The following is a 22,049-nucleotide window of genomic DNA, read 5'->3' on the forward strand; positions in this document are numbered from 1 at the left end:
AGACCTACACAATATTAGGAATATTAGGTCATAATGTTATGTCTGATCGGTGTATACGTAACAAGTGGCAACACTAAAGCCATCAAGGAGACTTGCTTTGGTTGTGCCCCAAATTATTACAATTTTGGGGCACAATTATTGCTTCTAACATACTGCAGGTCCCAGCTGGCTGCGCTCTGTCAACCTCCAAGTGGAGGCCCTCGTCCAGGAGGCGTCCCAACTAGATATCCGATCCATCTCAAATGGCCCCTTTTGATGCAAAGGACCAACGGCTCTACTCCGAGCTCCCTCTACATGTCCGGGCTCCTTCTCTTGCAGAAACCCTACAGAGGAACCTCCACAGGACGGCTGTGTGGTATTTATAGAATCAATAAACTAAATAAAATGACCTATTTTATTTCTCAGCTGGATCATCCAATGTGTTACTCAACCCTTGGGACAAACAGACAAGATGAAATGTTCACTTTCCCGCCTCCAGTGTATGGTGGTGAGAGTACACAAGTGGTGAGAAGGCAGGTTGGCAGGAGCCACATCATATCAGTGGGGCCTGAGAGCAGGCTGACCTGTCGTGCAAATTTGGGTACACAAACGCTAAAGAAGCTGCCAGGTTCTGCCAATCTGTCAATAACAAAGGCCGGCCCATGCCTCCACCGCTGGGTCATGATGCCCTCTGTCCCTCTCAAGCAGATATGTCACATGTTCCTATCAGCCCCTAAAAGCTGCACTGCTGATATTAAGATTTTTTTCCATAAACTGGAGATCTGCCGTAACATTATGATATTGTAGGTCTCTCTTGTGTCTCCAAAACAGCTGTGACTCATCAGAGAATGGACATGGGCCTTCTGGGGGTGCCCTGTGGTGTCTGTTAGTGGGGGCCCTTGGGTCCCATGGGTTGAGGGGAGGGGCCTCCGTGGATCAACCTACAGATACTTGATCAGTTTGGGATCTAGTGAATTTGGAGGCCAGGTCAACACCTTGTGCTGTTCTTTTTAGTTGTTCCTAAGGTGCTTTTGTGTGTGTGTCTGTGTCAGGCTGCATCCTGCTGCTGCCATCAAGGAGTGTCATTGCTGTGTGGTGGTGGTGCCTGGTCTGGTCTAGGTGGGTGCCACATGTCTAAGTAACATCCACATGAATGCCAGGTCCAGAAGTTTCACATTGTCACAAGACAGTCAATGTTTTTACTTCTCCTGTCAGTGGTCATAATGTTATGGCTAATCTGTGTTCACTGATGACGTATTGAACCATTCAGAAGAGATTAAATGAACTGAAGGGTCCTTCAACAAAAGCACAGAAAAGGAACTAATAGAAAAAGAAAATCTATTCATGAATGTTTCAATAAAAACTCTACGAGGACATTTACACACAAAAAAAGTTTCAGAAACCTCTTGAAAAGATACGTCCCCAAAATATATCAATTACTTTTAGAAGAAGCCGACGTTTAAACAGTAAAGCAGCATCCTTTCAAACAACCTTCTCCAGTTTCACCGGGGAAAACCTGTCTTACTCAGTCTCCGTCATCGTCTCTGACAAGTCCCCAGCGCTCCGTCATTTACTTTTTATTTTTATTTTGCTTTTCCTGTGAACACTTTTGTCAGGTATTTTTAGAAGCATCTTTGTTAGTCTCCGCTGTGTATTTCCTGTTTTTAAAAAAAGGACCCGTAGAAAGCGGGCTGCTGGCGTGTTAGTCCTCTGAGTGGGGAAGGTTTCCTTTTCTTAAAGTCAGGCGTTCGGCTTCAGTTTCGCTCGTACATGAGACAAACGTGTGATTTGACGGTTGGCAGCGCTGTCACTATTGTGTGTAGAAACGCATGACAGGTCTTCAAGGGCAAATCATAACCCCCCCCCCACGTTCGCCTGTTTGTTCTCAACACAAAACAAACCCAAATCTTTCCACTGCAGCTATAATATATATTTTTACACAGTATTATATATTTAATATAAGACAGGTTTTTATTGTCACATGCAGTTCTACATAGTACAATGTATTTTTGTACCTGCAGCCGGTAGTAAAAAAGTACTACAGTAAAACAGTAATAATTGCACATAACTATCTTATATATCTTACAACTACATATCTTATATATCTCACTATATGCTGTATTGTATCTAAATATCCATATTACTGCATATATATATATTTTTTGACCATTTTGCTGACTGTAACTCCTTCTGTCTCTGTGTAATGATGCTACTGGATACCAAATTTCCCACAGGATAGATAAAGTATGTTGCTATCTATAATTTACATTTGCTTATAGTATATTTAACCTAAAACGTCTCGACTGAAATAATAATAAATGTAATCATAAACCTTCAGACACTATAAACCACCGTGAAGACAAAAAGAAAAAACAGTTTAGCTTTCTATTTCACCACATCTCAGTTTATTGTACAATCAGGTCAGTTCACACATAACGATCCATTGCACTGGATCATTAAAACTGGCATCAACAAGAAACAATCACATTGCTATTATCACCCAGCGGGGCGATCTTATTCGGGATTATTACAAACACCTTTACAAGGAGGAAAGGTGGATCGGGTTCTGTGTTTGGCTCAGGAGACTCTGAGCCTTCAGTTGTAAGAAGATGACACTGGTCTTTAAAAAGAAGTTTTGTTTTGCTTTTTTTTTTTTCAAGTCGCTTAAAAATATGTACACATAAAAAATATTACAAATTTTATTGAAAGACTTAGTGCGGTTGGAGAGAGAGAGAGAGAAAGACACGCGTGAAAAGTTACAGATGGACGGCTTAGTGTTGCACAGATTCTGCTCAGTCGGCCGAGGAAGGTGACAATGTGATGTGTTGTTTCAAAAAACAGTGTGTGTCCAGCACACACAAACATATGAACTCACTTACACGCACGCACGCACACGCACTCCCTGAAGAGGAATGAGGATAAAGGACTTTGGAGACCCTGGCTGGCTGTTAATTCTTGTCAAAGTTTTTCGCCCAGGCACGCCAACAAATGTTTGTGGACAGAGAGACAGATGGAGGGGTTATAACAAAGAGAAGAAGAAGAACAGTGACAGACGAGGCAAGGAGCTGTTTTTAGGTCGACCAGCCACAGTGGCTCTGGCATTCAAGAATTCCCTTTCAACCACTTCCCCTGCCAACTACATCTTTGAGCTGGAGAGGAACTTTATTGTCTGCCACAGTGGCCGGCGGTGTGGACAAACAAAAGTGTGTCCAGCGTCTGGCCGGTAGCTGGTGTTTCGTTCCCAGCCCAGTGGCCGCGTCAGAGAGGAGGAGGAGGAGGAGGGACGGGGCGAGAAGGAGGTGCTACGAGCACTTCCACACACACACCGCCAGGCTCCCTCCGAAGAACATGTAGAGCAGGTTCTTCACTTCGTGCGTGACCTCAAAGCCGAAGCCCTCGCCGATCACCACGTGCCACGAGCTGCCAAACTTCTTGTCCATGGACTCCTTGATCATCTTCGCTGCGCTCTGGGTAAGACAGCAGGGCAAAAGATATCAACCAACAACCACTTGAACTTTTAAAACCCAAGTTCTGACACAATGCGCTTATTTACAGTAATTCCCTTATCATAATAATTTGTGACCAGTGTCGCTAATAAAAACGACTCAGAGCACAACATACACACCTCATTGTTGGTCGCAAACTTTTCGCACGCTGTAACACACAGCTCCATGGTCTCAACCCTCATTTCCTCTGGCATGTCTGTGTGCTGAGGACAAACAAAACTGTGAGGGGTTTTATTTATTTTCCTGCTCCACTCTCTGTGCTCAGTCACACACACACACACACGAGTCAGCTACAGACAAACAATAATCAAATAAACTGGTTTAAAATGTTATTAAAATATCACAAGTTTGAACTGATTTCAAAAACAGAGTTAAAGCATGAAAGGTCATTGCACACACAATTTAATTTCATCACTTGATGCCTGCTGGACGCTTGGAATGTATCATACAGTCATGATTCATTAGCAAACAGGTACAAATCAAAATCAGAACGTCCCTCCAGTTGTTTTTAAATCTGCTACATAACTACTTATCTTTATCTTTTCCTGCAACACTGAATGGATTCACAGAGTTGTTGGGAGTGTATCCACACATTCAAACAATATCGCTTCTCCCACTTCTCCAAGTCAGACAGTTTTTACGTCACACTTTTCTGTGGCCGTATGAAGCAACTGAGCAACTGTGAACTATTCCCGATGTGATCAGGCAGCTATAAATTAGCTCACGTGGGTCACATCTGGTTTGCAGTGCCCATGACGTTTCCACATTCCCAATTAAATGCACACAAAAGCACTGAAATCGGAAAAAGAGCTTCCCAATTTGGGAAGATGATCATGTGAGGCTGATAATCCAGTAGTAAACTAATCCTTGTGACAAGTAAAAAAAAAAAAAAAGAAGAGAGATTTACAAACCTACTCTGTCAGCTTTTGTGATGCCAGTATTTAGTCAACTGACCAACTGTATGACAGAAGACACAAAATGTCAACACAGCGACTTGGTTGCAGGCCTTGCACTGAGGTTCATTGTGCCGCCTCACAGCTCAGCAGTGTCAGAAAACACTGCTGTGCGCTGTGGGGTTGCAAATCTTAAGAGAAGATAACGCCTGAAGTTGGACCCACTGAAAGATTTGTACTACTTTATTATCCCTTACAGGGAATTTAGTTTTTTTACACAAAAGCAGTGAGCAGCCAAGGGAGCCGTCTGATCAAGGCCTCTCGGCATAGAAGGGATTCAAACTAGCAACATTACAGGTCCATTACGGTGCATCTCTAACCACTATCCCACAGGACCCCTCTATTTCTACCACATGTTGTGTCTGCACTGCACTCACACATAGTTAATCGTCTTGTTTCCTGGCAGTAAAAGGAGGAAGAACAAGTTTAAAGTGAATAAAATAACTCATAGGAGTCTTAATAATGTGTGACGACGCTTAACTGGCATCCCAACTATGGCTTACGACAAGACACCTGATCAATGCGAGGGTCCTTAAGAGATGGGTTGGTAGCACTTGTGTTTGCCTGCACCTAGTTTGAGTCAAAGTGAAGTTTTCTTAAATGTCAAACAGGCTAATTTCTATGTTCTTCTCCAAATCCTGGTTGAGTCACATTGCAGATCACTTGCAGCCTGCTCACACATCTTCCTACTAAAACCCTCAGCAGCATACAATAATAAAAAATGATTAGTTTGATCAGGACGATCTTGTCCAGCACCCAGATTGCACTGTGTCACTCCTGTCCTACCCTGATGAGAGGGAAGCTGTGCAGTCTTTTATAGTCGGCCTCTTCTTTCTTCCCCTCGCCTGTCCCAGCCATTCCGACTCCTGCAAAACAACATTTTCCAACATGTCAAACGCCAAATCCAGCGGAATACAAGGTCTCACTGGACGTGTAGTCTAGGAAGCATTTCGCCAGGAGCACGGACAATGCCATTTCCATGGAGCAAGCTCACATCTGTGGCTAGCAACGCTGTAACATGACCCGACTGGGGACGAGTTAGCTAGCATCACTTAGCCACATCTAGCTAGCTACAAGTATCGCCTTCCTGCTGACACAAAAAAAAAAAAAAGACGACATCCCGGTTTAGCTGTGCAGGCGGATATCATGCATAACGGCCGGTTTGCTAGCGTGACCGGCAGTTATTTTATTAGCAACGGCAACCGGCGAACCAACAGTCTCTAGCTAGCTAATTAGCTTAGCTTGTTTTAACAGCAAAACAGCTGATGCTCCTGGTTGAATGTTTTCTCCACTAAAGTCAACTTATTTAAGTCCACCGGGGTGCTATTACGAGTTAGTGCGTGTTGTCGTTAGTTAATAGAGGGAGAGCGACGCGGAGGCGTGTTACTTACGAAGCCTTTGTCCAGCGAAAACTTCTGCTGTTTGGCTCTCAGTTCGGTTGTTAAGGAGACATTTTAAACAAGAGATATCAGAGGAGGGAAACCCCGCCCACCGCCGCCTAGCTTCACTCCTATTGGTCCAGGGGCTGTCAATCAAACGAAAGAATGACTTAATGGGACCGACCCCCTTTTCACAAGAAGGCCAAAATGTTAAACAGACCATACATCTTTCTTTCTTTCTTTCTTTCTTTCTTTCTTTCTTAATTTATTTAATTTAATTATTTATTTCATTATTTAATTTCTTTGTTTTCGTTTTTAATTTCTTTCTTTCTTTCTCTAGTTCTTTCTTTTTTTTCTGTCTTTAATTAATAAGATAGCTCAAAATGCCATTTGATTAAAAATACATAAGAATTAATTCCTGTCAGTGCCATATTATATGCTATTATAAATGCTATGCTATGTTATGTTATGCTATGCTCTGCTATCTGATCTCTGTTAATAGTTAACAGTTTTAAAACATTATAGCTTTTTATTTTTATGTTATTTTCTTTGACAAACGTGACGTCTTAGCTTGCGTGCCGACAGGGAATAACAGGACTTTCTGTCTCTTCTGCTCCCCACACAACTGCATACTACCTGCATGCAGCTAAAACGTAATCAGACTAAAAACTGAAACCAGATTCTGCCTACACATTCTGCATATTCATGCTGCTAAGTGCTACATTCAAATGTGCAAGCACTCTGCACACACATTTACGTTAGATAAGATAAGATACATGCATCAGTATACAAGGTATACCCTAAAAAAAATGAACCTAAAATTAGCTAACAACTACAATGTGGACACAGAAAGAAAGGGGATATATTTAGATCCCACAGTTATAGCGATCCAAAAGCTCCTGTTTAATTCCAAGCACTGTCTAACTGTATGCCTGTCTGCTCTAAAATGACACCACTGTCTGCCGGGCTGTGTGTGAGTAAAACCCTTCTCTATCCTTCCTAATCAGCCCTCTTACTGACTCTGACCCACATTTGCCTGGAAACATCTGGGTGGAATCCCCAGGTGGATAGTTTTGACCCAGAATTGTCAGTCTGCTCTACACACACACACACACACACACACACACACACACACACACAGAGATCACATTAACCCGAACTCACGCTCGGAAAATTGCACAGAGCTTTGGAAGCGAGATTGTTCCAGATTCTCTGAGTGAGAGTTGTTGCCTGTTACTCTGGGTTTGTGCATTTAGCCTCACATAACAGCCTGAAACACCACCACCACCACCACCACCACGAGCATCTGGATTAAATCCACCCTCTGAAACAATGACTTCCCCCGTGGATTACAGTGGATTATCAATCAATCCCTGGAGAGGGAAGCAGTCAGATCACATGATTATCTTTCCATCCTTCTGCCTACAACTTCATTGTAAGAGTCTCGTGTGCGCAGTTTGACAGCAGAACTCAAGGTTTATTAATTACAGCAGGTTGTAACGCATATTTCGGCCCTATCACGCAGGCCTTCATCAGTGGCATGAGTTTGCTCAGTTGTCATGGCGATGGGTCAGTAGTATCACGTCGGTTGAGACTGTTCATCCATTTTGGTTAGGCAACTTTATTCCCACAACTTTTTAATTATATCACAAAACTGTATGAGCTTTTTTCAGCAAGAGGTTTTAACCTTATAAGTAAAAAAATATATACTGATGTACTTTGACAATGTAAATTGTGTGCGAATAGTTGTGGAGAAAGTGATATTATTGGATAGACATATAGATATACAAGTTAATATATATATGAAACTAGAGCTGAAACTATTAGTCCATAACTTAATTAGAAAACATTAAAACATAAGCCCCGTTCACACATTTACCCAGGGACCTCTGATAATTTGTAATAATTGCAGAGTTAGTCAGTGATCGTGTCTCATTCCAGCTTCTCCAGTGTGAGGATTTGCTCTCTTATATCCTCGTAAAGTGAAAGTTTCTTAGTTTTGGATCAGTGGTTGAACACAAGACAAAACAAAAAGCATTTAAAATGTCAGTTCCCACATTAGGATATTGATAGTTTACCATTTTCTTACCTTTTACCGACTAAACTATGAATCTATTCATCAATGAAACATCATCCAGATTATTAGACATTGAAAATTATAAAGTAATGAATGGCAATTTAGTTATAGAGCTACAAGGACATTTTAAATAGTGCTGGAAGTTATCTCTTATATCTGCACAGAGCTACGAAATAGTGTATTTATTAAATCTTTATGCAGTAAATGTTAAAGCTGGTTAAATATATTTGATCAATAGCCTATATCTTTCATTTTAAGACCTTTAATTGAAACATTTTTGTCAATTTTATAGACAAAGTGGCAGCCACATTGTGAGGATAATAACCTGAATTACCCTTTATTCATTCATTCATTCATTCATTCATCTTCTGTAACCGCTTGTTCCTGTGAAGGGTCGCGGGGGGGACTGAAGCCTATCCCAGCTGTCATCAGACGAGAGGCGGGGTACACCCTAGACAGGTCGCCCATCTATCGCAGGGCTGAATTACCCTTTAGTTAAATAAAATAAATTGCCAAGCATGGCGCATCTTAATTATTAACACATTTTTGTACCGTGAATGTCGAGTGCTTCTTAAAATACACAGAGAGAGGGGAGGTGGGAGGGAGCACTGAATACTCAGGTGAGATTCTGGGAGAGAACAGGGCCGGAGGGCTGGTGGGTAGAAATAAGAAACGTCAGAGCGAAGCAGGAGGATGGAGAGAAGGAGGTTGAGATGTGGACAGAAGGTTAAGAAGACGCCAAGAGAGGAAGCGGCGATGTAAACGTGAAAATGCCCTGTAAATATTTAATGGTAAACATGAGAAGAAGAAAAATAATGGAGGAAAGCAGTTTGAGGGGAAGAAGTGTTCAAAAGTGAAGGATTTCTTGACTGCAGAGCTTGTGGCAGTGAAGCAATGTGTGTTTGTGCCGAGGTCCTGATGAAGGCGGACACTCTCATCCCTCATGTCTGTGCTGACGGGGATGGAGAAACCGGCTAAGAAAGATTTTGAGAGAGATGATGCTGAAAAATAACATCTGAGTTGGTTGAGGTGGGTGGCGGTGGGCCACACAAGGATTTTCATAATAACCAAACGCCTCCCACTGAGAGAAGTAATGATGGCGTATCTATAATTCAGCAGCAAAGGAAGCAGATTGCTGGGGAGGGGGAGAGGAATACCCCATGTGACTCCGCTAACAAGCTGTGACAGCAGAGATATCAACAGAAAGATGGAGCCAAGAATCAGAAGATAACACGGAGGATAAATATTCACTGACAAGATGACTAATGATTATCCAACCGAGTGACTGGCTGATGAATCGCTGGCTGACTCACTCTTATGAGTTCTTGAATTAGATTGTAAAACTTCACACTCATGTCTAGGTTGTAAAGCTTTCCTCAGGTGTTCCAGGATAACAAGACCACATGTCTACTAAAGATGTTGTTTTAGACAGAAGGCGTGACAGATTTTAGTGTTATATGCACAAATATGGCCATGGACAAGGTCACTTCAGTGAAAAATCTCTTACAAAAAGATTCAATGCTTCAACAACAAAGTCTTCTGTTGAGTGCTAAACCAATTAATAAGTGCATACCAAAAAATATAAAAATGGTAGCACATCTCAAACTTCCTGAATCAAGGACAAAATACTCACATTTCACTTATTTACTTGTTTTATATCGCAAAATAAACACACTTTTTTTCAGCATAGAGTCTTCCTACGAGTGTTTGAAGTACACAGGTTAAATTAGAGTTCATACACAGCCAAGGGTTATAACCAGTCATATGGGGACCCATCACTTTCTTTATCCTATGGTTATTATAGGCAATCACAAGGTTAAAGACTAATTACTGAATTGATGTATTTGATATATTTGACGTCATATGTGTGTATCAGGCTGTAAACCTGTTTATTTTAACGTGATGCTCTATGGGAGCCTGCCTCAAGTGGCCATTCTAGGAACTGCACGTTTTAGCACTTGAGCATTAGCCTCATGTTTCAACCATGGAGGTTGATGCTTTCATAGTTTGCGTGCAATGATTAATCACACTTTTAGAGTTGCTGATTTTGCAGTTCTCAAAATGGTCGTATTAATGCGATCACTATATTATTATATCATTAAGATCTGCGTCTCATTCTAGCTACCGAAGCAGTTCGCTCAGGCACAGTGGCACTTTGAAACACTAAACTCTTCATGCTAACATGCTTACAGTGTCCATGCTGACGTACTCATGTTCGGCAGGTGTAATATTTGTTTACCCTGTTCACCGTATAAACATTTTATCATACATGCACTAGCAATTAGCGTTAATCACAAAAACGGGATCAGTCATGATTCTTGCAGTTTGTCAAGATGTTTCAATTTGAATTGATTAAGTGATGGCACTAAAATCAAAGTAAGACAACGTCATTACAACTTAACTTGAGGGGACATGGCCAGTGTCATGTCATTCTAACCAACAGGTGACTACTAGTCACAAAACTGTGCCTAAAGGTGGCACTTGGATGGCATATCACCATAAATATTTGAGAACAGACAGCTCATGTGCTGCATACTGTGTGCTGCAGGTATGTATAGCCTGTATAAAAACAGGAAGCAACTCAGAACCATCAATAGCGTTTAATAGTACTCCACAGCGTGTTTATTGCATTAGTATTTTTGTTGTATTTCAGGACTGATTCACATATTCTGCATGTCACAGTAGAATGGACTTCATCTTTAGTGAAGTATTTCCACACACTTGCTGATCTGCTGCTAGTTTGCTGTGATGACCCACTGCGCCTCTTCTAGGAGGCGTCCATGTTGGCAACAAACTGACTAGTGGACTACTCTGTAAAGTCCCTAACATGTACCATAAATGGCATAAATGGCACAGTGGCATAGTGGTTTGCATGTTCTCCCTGCGTCTGCGGGGGTTCTCTCCAGGTACTCCAGCTTCCTCCCACTGCCCAAAGACATGCTGGTCAGGTTAATTGGTGATTCTAAATTGGCTGTAGGTGTGAATGGTTGTCTGTCTCTCTCTGTGTTAGACCTGTTCAGGGTGTACCCCGCTTCTCGCCCGATGACAGCTGGGATAGTCTCCAGCCCCCACGCGACCCTCCAGAGGACAAGCGGTTACAGAAAATTAATGAATGAATGAATAAATTAAGCTGTGCTGCGGTGTTATACATGAATGTCGGGCATCTATTGATTTCTTATATTTTTTCTTGAAAACAGCTCCCACATACAGTCTGGCAACAAATGAGCTCATGGAATTGTATAGCTGGTAATCACAAACAAATCAATCTCCCAACAAACAAAGACACTCTATGAGAAAATCTATTGTCATGCAAGGCTGAATTATCAAATGGGCAAGTGTTCTAAGACCCCGTCCTCTCAGGAAGAATAGATGATTATTCATAGCTGTTATTGTTGTTATATTCACATATATCATTCACTAATTCATCCTCTATAACCACTTGTCCTGTGAAGGATTGTGTGGGGGCTGGAGCCTATCCCAGCTGTCATCAGGCGTGAGGAGGGGTACACCTTGAACAGGTCTCCAATCTATGGCAGGGCTTATTCACATATATAATAAAAAACTAAATACAACTCCTTTAATTAAAAACAATTAGTTCATAAGATTATACTCCAAGGAAAAGAGAGGAAACTCAGCTAGACAGATTTTAATATTAAATATTATCAGTGGGATCCTACACACCAGCTCACAGTTCAGCTGAGCCAAGAAACGATGCCTGTGTGTGTGGGCAGATCAGCAGTCACGAATCCGCATGGCCCGAGTGAAATTTATGAGTAATCTATTATGTCTACATCAAATATTAGACTTTCAGTGGCTTCTCGGTTGGATACAGTCTCCGCGTAAACACGTGCACGCACGTTTCACCGCTAATTCATCCGCGAGCAAAGATGGAGCTAATCTGAGGACAGCTAAATTAAATAAGGCTAACAGGTCTGCCGCGCCACTGCTTAGCTGTGGGGTGAAACCAGATGGGATGACAGGTGCAAAGACAGCTGCCAAGATAAGATGCACTCCCACCCAAGTTTACAGCTACAAAACCACACGCGTTATCATATCCATATTTTATTAGACAGGTATTTTTAATCCAGCTATTTCACAATATCATAGAAGATCCATGAGGATGCAAATAAGGACAAGCGCAACACTGTCACAGCCATCGACAACCAGAAACAAGAAAGAGAGAGAGAGAAAGAGAGTGACAGAAAGAGAGAAGAAGAAAATATAAAAAACAAACATCTGACTGTTATATTGGGGGGGCGTGACAGCCCAGACAGGCACTTTACAACAATGTGTATGCAGGGATGATGTCTTGAGGTAATAAGTGAACAGAAGCATCGACTGTATATTAACCACAGTTCATTTTGTTGCACAGTGTTGAATGGATATGTGGCCAGACTGAGAGTCATGCCCTCACCCCTCACAGTGTGGCTGGCTTGCTCTCTACCCCTGTGATTTCATTAAATACAATTAAATCCAAGTCATCTCTCCTTTCGTTACAAACTAAGATGTTCTTGCGAAGAATATTTTTCTTTCACACGGCCCACTAAAAACCAGAGATGACAAGAGTGTGGCACAGAAAAGTGGCTTTGCAGAACTCATGCAAACTAATGTGGTAAATAAATACTCAGTCACTGTTACAGGTGTTGCCCCAGTGATTTAACGACCAACTACTTGTATATTGACAGGGTACCGTCTGATTTCAAACCAGAGTCCATGTATTTTTCTCTGAAATGGACGCAGGACGCATCAGTCAAAGTCTAAACCAACATGTATCTCAAGGTAAATCTTTAAATATCAATATATATATTTAAATATTCACTATTTCTTAAATGTGCAAGTCTAGAGTCTTTACGGTATATTTATTGCAGTTTTTTTCAAAGTATTTCATTAACTGGGATCATCGTGACCAGACTTTGAGACGAACTGACGCTACAATTCAGATGCATCCATTGTTGTTGTTGTTTAATCCATTTATTTGTTTGTTTTTGTTGTTCTTTAGTTTGTCGCCACAGCGACTGTAACACGAGTTAATGGACGATTCTGCGTTTGCCAGCTCGAGGCTGAAACCAAATGCTGTGTTTGCACAGAAACAGATGTTGTGTTCAAACTGGTCACGGTGGAATCTGTCCATTTCATTCACTTCCCTTTAAATCTGTGGAGATTTATGATTTACCAGAAAGACAGACGGGCCTTCTGGGGACACAAACACTGTGATTTTTCCACTCTGAATCCGTCTTTTCAGTGACAGGACTCTTCTGAAAACACTCATGCAAAAACAAGCACATTCCATCAGGTGTACGGTCAAGTTTACCGTGTCTTTATCAAACTCATCGTGATACCAGCATCTAAGTGGCTCAGTTAGACATGAAGTGTTTATTTCAGAGGTCGGTTGAGGGGGGGTTTGTCTGGATTGATTGGCGGGATGGTGACGCGAGTGGGCGGCTACAGCGGCGGAGGGGGCAGGAGAGCAGACCGGTAAAGAGCAACATTAGCGTAGGTACATTACACATTACACATTTATAAGACCACTGTTTTTACCAAATCCTGGTATGCAGTATAGAAAACTTAAAAAGCACACAGACATTACATCATATACAGTCAAAAATGAAGAGAACTCATTTTGTTTCTCACTGAGTGATAAAAAATAATCAACATCATCACGAGAGCAGTTGGACACAAGATGAGAAAAGACAGAGCTTTGTGTCACTGTGCTGTGAAAGTAAAGAGAAAAACCCTTAGATATGGCATTATTAAAGGCTAAATCCATTGATGTATTCCAACCCATCCATCCCCTCCCCCTGCCTGAACAATCATATAATAACTGTCCCAACAGGTTATTACCCAAAACAGAGGGTGGTACGTTACTATCATGTGGCGTCTCCATTAAAAACGGATTCATGCCAGACGCTGATACACCCATGCAGCCTTCTCTAAGGTTATTCTGTGAACAAACTCACTGGACCTCACTGCTGAAGTAAAAAACATGAGCGTGGACACCAACACAAAGAACAAAACAGATACATCACTCTTAAAGCGCCATCTTTTCAGTCCACCAGCAAGCTTTCGGCTCACCCCCCAACAAGCAAATATACTGTGAACTCCCAATTTGCCATTAAACTCTTGAATGGACCTATGAAACACGAGCGCCCTTGGCCCGGGCTCTCCCAGTCACCCCTCACTGTTTGGGGTTGGACGGGTTTGATCTCTGGGCGGCGTGGCATGGGTCCAGGGACTCCTTGGTGGCTCCGCCGTAGACGTCCACATCGTGGTCGGTCCAGGGGGCGATGTTGCCCAGCGCCGAGGAGCTGCAGTCGGCCAGGGCTGCCACCTCTGCAGGTTTCAACACCCGATCCCACAAGTTGAATTGGGACAGCTCTCCGACGAGGGCTTGGGAGGCATCGAAGCGCCCGCCCAGAGTATCCTTGGATAGAAGAGTTGGCACAAACAAAGGGTTGGACGTCAGAATGCGGACAACAACAGTATGAAAGCGATGAAGGTTTTTGGGGATTTCATTGGAACTGTTTTATTGTCATGTCCCATAAAAATCCTACAATCCTAGGTTCTGGGTCAAAGGGTATAGTGAAGGGACCTAGGGAGGATTGTGCAGGACTTTCAGCGCATTGTAGGGCCTTCGACTGTTTAAGGGGGTTCATGATTGTCATTGCAATATATGCCAAAAGGTAAACCATTGCTTAGTTTGCCTGTCCCGACAGTGTTCAACCTGCGCAATATGTTTTAGTTTCTGAGTTTGGTTCCTGGGGTTTCATCGAGGGTTAGGGTTAGGGTTACTGTCAAGTACCCAGTACTTGACAATAACCCTAGTACCCAGAACTTGACAATACAAAAAAATGTATTTTGTCTCAACAGAATATAAGGGAATACTTTCAGTCAGCAGCAGCAGATTGATTTAATTTACTGCCACCAAGTAAGGAAGGTCACTAAATCTCAAGGGTTACTCTAAAATGTGTGTGCTTGTCCGGATTAATACCAATAGTAAATCCAAACCAAGCAACTGCTCCACATATGGTAAAGCTGTGGCCATTTTCCCTGTTCAGCAATAATGAAAACAGAGCTGAGGCTTAAGCCACACAAAAATATTGTGTTTTAATGACTGTTTATTCTCCTTCAGAGCACACTCGAAGGGGGGGTGTCCTGGGATTTTCCCCGTAAATTCTAGTCAACAAATCCACACTACATCAATTCATCAGCCATCCTCAGCGGAGATTAATAAAGTGCTCGCTCCCTCTAAAAAAACTATCCATTAAATCAAGTCTTTTCTGAGTCGGTGCATCATCTCGCTGAAGAGCTTTTTATCCTTTTGTGCAAGAACCAAGGGCTGGAGAACGAGCTCGGGGTCGTTTGTTTTGACACGAGGGAAGAAAGACAATGTTAGATTTCATAACGGTGATGTAATGAAGTTGTCTCCCTAATGAAGGACAGAGGCCGCCCGGTGTGAGGAGAATAAAACCATTAGCTTTCTGTCTGTTCATGTGTGAGGAGGACGGTGCCTTAATATCCCCATAGCGACCCATGCATTGCTCATTCATTCATCCATTCATCCCTACTTTTATTTTTCCATCTCCATGCTTCCGCCAGCTATCACTCCATCATCCAATTACCCATCTGTTCACCCATTCAGCTGTCAACAGATCTCCTGTCCATCCATCCATCCATCCATCCATCCATCCATTCATCCATCCATCCAACATTTCTCCATCTATCAATCTGCCTGTCATCCATCATCTGTCTATCAGTCTGTTTGTCATTCATTCTTCCATGAAAACATCTATCAGTTTATTAATCAGTATTCATACATCTCTCCCTCCATCTGTCCACCATCTATCCATCTGTCTATCATCCATCATCCATCATCATCAATCCATCCATCCATCCATCTATCCATCCATCTATCATCCATTATCATCAATCCATCCATCAATCCATCCATTCACAATCATCATTTCTTCAGCTGTCAGTCTGTCTGTCATTCATTATTCTATCCGAACATCTATCCATTAATCAATCATTCATCCCTCCATCTGTTCATCATACATCCATCTGTCCATCAACCATTAACCATCAATCCATCCACCATCTATCCATCATCCATCCATCTTTCTTTCCATCCATCCATCCATACATCCCTCCACCATCTGTCCATCAACCATTAACCATCAGTCCATCCGTCTATCCATCCATCCATCCATACATCCATCCATCCATCATCCATAATCCATCCATCCATCCATCCATTTACCATCATCATCCCTTCATCTGTCAGTCATTCATTCTTCCATCCAAACATCTATCCATCAATCAATCCAACAACCCTTCATCCATTTGCCTGCTTTTCATCCATCCATTAACCATCCAAGCATCTATCGACTGATCCATCCATCATCTATTCTTCCATCTGTCCATCATCCATCCATCCATCCATCCATCCATCCATCCACCTGACCGCATCTCTTTCTATACCAGACTGCCATTAGTCTAACATCCATCCACCCATCATCCCTTCATCTATCAGTCTGTCTGTCATCCATCCATCATCCAACATTCCTTCATCTATCAGTGTCTGCCATCCATATGTTCATCCATTCATGTATCCATCCATCTTTCCATCACCCACATCTATCTGTCTAACATCCATCCACCCAACATCCCTTCATCTATCAGTCTGTCTGTCTGTCTTCCATCCATCTCTCCGTCTCACCTGTTCCTGTCCCAGTATGAGGACTCCCCCAGGTTTGATGGGATGCCAGGCAGCCAGCCCCTCTCCTCTCCCCTTCATCTTCCCCCCCTGGTAGGCCTTCCACACGCCGTCCCTCAGCGTCCAGCTGACACAGATGTGCTGCCACTCGTCCTGCGGCAGGGACAGAGGCAGCTGGGCCACCTGCAGGTCAAGGAACACAGGCGCCGTGGCAACAGTGAGCGAGTCCAAGTCCACTAATACATGACGCATTCAGCTTGATTTATGACTGGACTATTGGAGCAGTGTGGGTCGTAATCTGGACGAAAAATGTGACAGAATGCGCTTCATGTCAGCAGAGCTACACCCGGTGGACGAGCCTCAACTTTCCCTCAACCACAGCAGACGATCCGCTCCTCTCGGCCGTGGCAACTATACACGCAAGCACTATAAAAAGAAGATGCACTACATAAAACAACAGCTGCAAAAAGCTTTCCTCTTTGCCGTGTCCTCTTAAAAGTCTGCTGTGGTCCTAGAAATAGAAATATGAAAAAAACAACCCCTAAAGAAACATTCGGGACTCTTTGTTTTCTATCTTTTAGAATTGTTTAGCTTGTGTCAGGGGGAATATATAAAATCTGTTAAATGTCAATATAAGCGTCTAGTAAAAAACCTAAATGGTGCAACATATCCCAGAAGGAGCGTTCTCTATTACACATTTCCAAATCTATCTCATTTTTATTCCAAACCCCGCACTGGTAGGTGTGAGAAAACCTCCTACCTTGTCGTTGATGAGCAGCTCCACGGGATTGTGGACTCCCTGCAGCAGCACCAGCTCGTTGGGCTGCCCCGGCACAGAGTAGGAGAAGGGGGTCCCGATGCCTCCCTCTTTGGCCTTGAGCCACACGCAGGCGGTGAAGGCGTACATCTCCGTTATCTCTTTTCTGACCAGGCCGTACATGTAGTTGGTGCGCATGGGGAAGGAGAGGACGAAGCCATCAGGGAACGACGGCTCCGTCAGAGCTTTGGAGACAAGGATCAAGGAGACACAGAGAAACAGACGCTGAGTGGGAGACATAAGGCAGACGGAGGGAGAGAACACGAGGACGGACGGTGCGTTAATGGGCAGTTTACACGAGGACAGCGGGTGTTCCTCTTCTCACTCGTCCCCGCCAGCTTGCGCAAACGGAGCGCCTGGCGAGAGCTCGGGTGTTACAGTTAATGACCAGCTTCTCTAACTTGAGGAAACTCTGCTGCTCTCAAAGCAAAGGAGGGGACAACGAAGAAGGTTGTGAGAAGCCTTCTCTGGACTTCAACTCCTTCGTTTTTCCACAACAGAAATCTCCAGGAAATTTCACTGATCATAAAGTCTTTCATACAGCTATAAAATAAGACTAGCTCATATACATTTAGAAGAGATGTAGATGAACATTGATTTATTTTCAGCTTCCTAGCCCTGTTTGACATTACACAACCTTCACCACTGATTTACTGTCTCCTTTTAATATGAAGTTGCTACAGCTGCATTGATCCAGTTCAGCGCCTGAGCAGTGCCTGTTAAACTTTTCATTTCCCCTAGCAAAGCTCTCTGGTGATGCAGTACTCTACCTCCCCTCGCGCATCATCATTTCACCCACACACCCCTCGCTCCAGACTCACTGTGCTCCAGCTCCGTGACGCGGTGGTTGACGGTGTCGATGCCCTGGTTGATCTTCTCGTGCTGGCCCTGCGTCTCCTTCCTCATGGCCTGCCGCTCCTGCTCCAGCATCTTTATCTTCCTCTCCAGCTCCCCCTCCAGGTCCTCCACCCTCCAGGTGCCCTTTCCGCGCCCGGGGGAACCCTTGGCGGGAGGCTTGGGCGCGGAGGAGGCGGGGGAAGCGGGACGTCTGCCCCCGGGGGCGGCCCCCGCGGGTGGGGAGGAAGCACTGCTGGAGGGTGGAGCTGGGGCCTTGGCGGCGCCTCCACTCGAGCTGCTGCTGCTGCTGCTGCTGCCGCCGCCGCCACCGCCGCTGCTGCTGCTGCTGCTGCCGCCTGCACCCACGGATGTGTCAGTGAGGTTCAAGGCAGCAGGACCTATCTCCGCCTGCACAATGGAAGCAAGAATATTAAAGTCTGTGTTAAACAACTCATCTAGCAGTACAGACTAAAAGACAAAAAAGATTTTCAGCTGTTGCTTCAGCAGAATCCGTTTTGGAGGAATTGGAGGAACTCCAAGAAAAGTTTTGTTTTTGGACAGATATCGAACTCAAACATTTTAACAACTCCATGGACTCCACTGACTTTTTAACAAACGCCGCCTTGAACATCTACAAGTACAGCACAGACAGGCTCGCAGTCTATTGACTCTCTGTCTTATTTAAGCTGTGGGTCACCCCACTGATCATGATTTTATTATAACTATTTTTAAACAGGATGTTTCTAAAGGTAACAAGGTGCTGAACAGAGCAGATCATTTTTTTTTTTTTTATCATGTTTTATGCAAAGCATCTTAAAGGGCCCATAAAACCAGCTGTTGAAAGTACAGAGCCTGTGCACACAAGTCATTTCAATAATCTGTGGATCTGTCAAAAACATTAGCCCTGGTCTGTGTCTAAAGATAGTAAGCTTGACTCTGTAATTCAACACTTTGGATGAACTTAATGAGTGTCCAGAGCCTACTGTCCTCAAGAACTAAACATTGTTCACATGTCTAGTATCTACACCGATCAGGCATAACATAATGACCACCTTCCAAATAATCCCTATTAATATAGGTCATTTTGTTTAGTTTATTGATTCTATAAATATGACAAAGCCGTCCTTTGGAGGTTCCTCCATAGGGTGACTGCGAGAGAAGGAGCCCGGACGTGCAGAGGGAGCTCGGAGTGGAGCCATTGCTCCTTTTTGAGATGGTTTGGATATCTACGGTAGTTAGGACGTCTCCTGGACGAGGGCCTCCACTTTACAGAGCACAGCTAGCTGGGACCTGCAGTATGTCAGAAACAATAACTTGGGGCACGACTAAAAAAACATGTCTCCTTATGGGCTTTAGTGTTGCCACTTGTCAGGATCAACTACATCAATCAGGCATAAACATTATGACCGCCTTCCTAATATTGTGTAGGTCTCCCTTGTGCCTCCAAAAACAGTTGTGACTCATCAAAGAATGGACATGGGCCTTCTGAGGGTGTCCTGTGGTGTCTGGCAACAGAATGTTGTTAGTGGGGGGGCCTTTGGGTCCTATGGGTTGAGGGGAAGGGTCCACAGATACTTGATCAGTTTGGGATCTAGTGAATTTGGAGGCCAGGTCAACACCTTGTGCTGTTCTTCGTGTTTTTTTGTTTTTTTTTAGTTGTTCCTAAAGCGTTTCTGTGTGTCTGCATCCTGCTGGGGATGGCGGCGGCTGCCATCAAGGAGTGTCATTGCTATGGGGTGGGGGTGCCTGGTCTGGTCTAGGTGGGTGCTACATGTCTAAGTAATATCCACACAAATGAATGCCAGGTCCAGACGTTTCCCAGCAGAACACTGAATTCTCACAAGATGGTCAGTGTTATTTACTTCTCCTGTAAGTGGTCATAATGTTGTGGCTGATGGGTGTATATTAATCAGTATTTTTTATTTTTTTATTATTTTGTTTATTTTGTTTAATGTTGGGAGTGACATTCCCTGAGAAATGTCAACTAATTAAGGAAATATAAGAATCGTTTCCTGTGCATGTACTAAACTGGTGTGACAGAGCCGCCGTGTTGGCGGTCGTCGTAGTAGTAGTAGTAGTACGAGTGACAGTATTAGTATTCAGAGCATACGTCGAAAAGGGAAGGTGTCGGTGAAGCAGCAGTAAAGGGAGACGGAGCTGTTGGTGTGGATGAGACGACTGCGAGGGCGATACATAATATCAAGAGAGTTTGCTGAGGCAGGGCCAGATCTGGACGGATATAAATTCACACTGACGGAGACAACCTTGTGACTGACTGTGCTTGGAAAGGGCTGGCAGTGATGCAGCAGTGTGTGTGTGTGTGTGTGTGTGTGTGTTAATAAAGCTTTTGTCTCAATCTCTGTACACACACACACACACACACATATACACACAGAGAGGGAACCTGACCCCCTCCTCCTCCACCACCACCCTTTTCCTGTCCAGCTTCATCTTTTATTTATGTCTCTATCCTGCTGCTGGATGCGGAGGTAGAGGCGCCTGACGTGATCGGGAGGGGGGGGTTAGAGATTTCCCATGGGTCCCCGAGGAGTGTGTGTGCAAGACATGAGGGCCGCATGTGTCATGAGTCATTTGTCAGAGGAGAGGTGAGGTGACAATGAAAAAGGGAGGGAGGGAGGGAGGGAGTTAGAGAAACACACCAGAGCACTTAGAAGATGAAGAACACGTAGAGGCCTGTGGACAGGCCTGTAAACCGTCTATTACATGTGTTTGCAGCAGGGATTCTCTAATCTGAACCTTTTCATTATCATAATATGAAATTCTCAGAGGATTGTTTGATCATTTTTTACCAGAAAGACCTTAAGCCTCACGGATATCAACCTGACACTGGGACAGATGGACCAGACATGGCCTAACTTAGACTGGACTGCAGGGATCACCTGACTAATGCATCATTTTGGGGTTTGTCCAAATGTCCTGCTTGTCCAACAAAACTCAACCGCAGGGAGAGCAGCAAGACCAACAGGTTTTTAGTTTTTTTTTTGCCAAAAGTTAGTCTAGCTTGTTCATTATCTCTCAGTTACCTCGAGTTTCTCAATGCGATCCTTCAGGTCCATTATGGCCCTGGCCAGCTCCTCCACTGCCCGCGCCGTCTGCAGCTGCGCGGCGGCCGAGGAGCTCACATCATCCCCGGCCATGACTCGGCGGTTGCCGCTCCAGACCCCGATGCTCCGCTCCGGGACGCTCCTCTCGTCCTCCAGCCCGCTCTCACACTCGCTCAGCTTCCCCGTCAGCTCCCGGATGGTCCTCTGGTCCATGAGGATCTGGTCGTTCTGCTGCAGGACCATCTGCCGGAGCTCCTCCGCGGTGGTCCGGAGGGCTTCATCCCCGGTCCCGTACAGCGGTTCGTCCGCCTGCTGCCTTTGCTGCTGCTCCTCCTCCTCCCGCCGCTGCCTCAGATCTTTGGTTTTGCATTCTCCAACCGGGACGGGGGTGCAGATGAGTCGGCTGAAGCTAAACTGCTTGGCCGAGCCCCCTCCACCTGTCTCCTCCCCGAGGTTGAGCTCGTTCAGAGCCGGGACCTCCAGGGCGATGCCTCCGATCCCGTTCCCTCCATCGTACGACTCGGCGCCGTGGAGCGCGCCCAGCGGTCCGGCGTGAGCCACCGAGCCCGCCTCCATGGTCTGGAGCAGCGTCTCCGATGTCAGGGTGCCGTTGTCGCCGAGAGGCCCCGCGCTCTTTCGGGGGTAAACACTGGCGACGATGCAGATGACCGCGCCGAGGAAGGCCAGGGCGCCCGCTCCCACAAGCACCACCACGAACTTCAT

The 22,049-nt window shown here is 44.4% G+C and overlaps 2 protein-coding genes across 3 annotated transcripts; both read right to left on the reverse strand.

Moving 5' to 3' along the window:
- Nucleotides 1-2,370: 2,370 nt before the first annotated feature.
- LOC311509177 (dynein axonemal light chain 4) lies at nucleotides 2,371-5,908 on the reverse strand. Of its 2 annotated transcripts, XM_084574256.1 has the most exons (4): nucleotides 5,830-5,908; nucleotides 5,225-5,304; nucleotides 3,605-3,688; nucleotides 2,371-3,446 (listed from the first exon to the last, which is right to left on the reverse strand). In XM_084574256.1, the coding sequence occupies exons 2-4, from the start codon at nucleotides 5,294-5,296 to the stop codon at nucleotides 3,282-3,284; spliced, it is 321 nt and encodes a 106-aa protein (XP_084430382.1). In that variant the 5' UTR covers nucleotides 5,297-5,304; nucleotides 5,830-5,908; the 3' UTR covers nucleotides 2,371-3,281. The 2 variants fall into 2 exon arrangements, with proteins under 2 accessions (XP_084430382.1, XP_084430383.1); XM_084574257.1 differs by lacking the exon at nucleotides 5,830-5,908 and having other exon boundaries at nucleotides 5,225-5,474.
- An 8,161-nt stretch (nucleotides 5,909-14,069) lies between these two features.
- nptxrb (neuronal pentraxin receptor b) lies at nucleotides 14,070-22,049 on the reverse strand (the record flags this gene model as incomplete). The annotated part of the gene is made up of 5 exons (XM_084557792.1): nucleotides 14,070-14,315; nucleotides 16,611-16,790; nucleotides 17,368-17,609; nucleotides 18,246-18,669; nucleotides 21,306-22,049. The coding sequence occupies 5 exons, from the start codon at nucleotides 22,047-22,049 to the stop codon at nucleotides 14,070-14,072; spliced, it is 1,836 nt and encodes a 611-aa protein (XP_084413918.1).

Source organism: Chelon labrosus (genome assembly GCF_963514085.1).
Source record: "Chelon labrosus genome assembly, chromosome: 2".
In the NCBI taxonomy this organism is placed as follows: domain Eukaryota; kingdom Metazoa; phylum Chordata; class Actinopteri; order Mugiliformes; family Mugilidae; genus Chelon; species Chelon labrosus.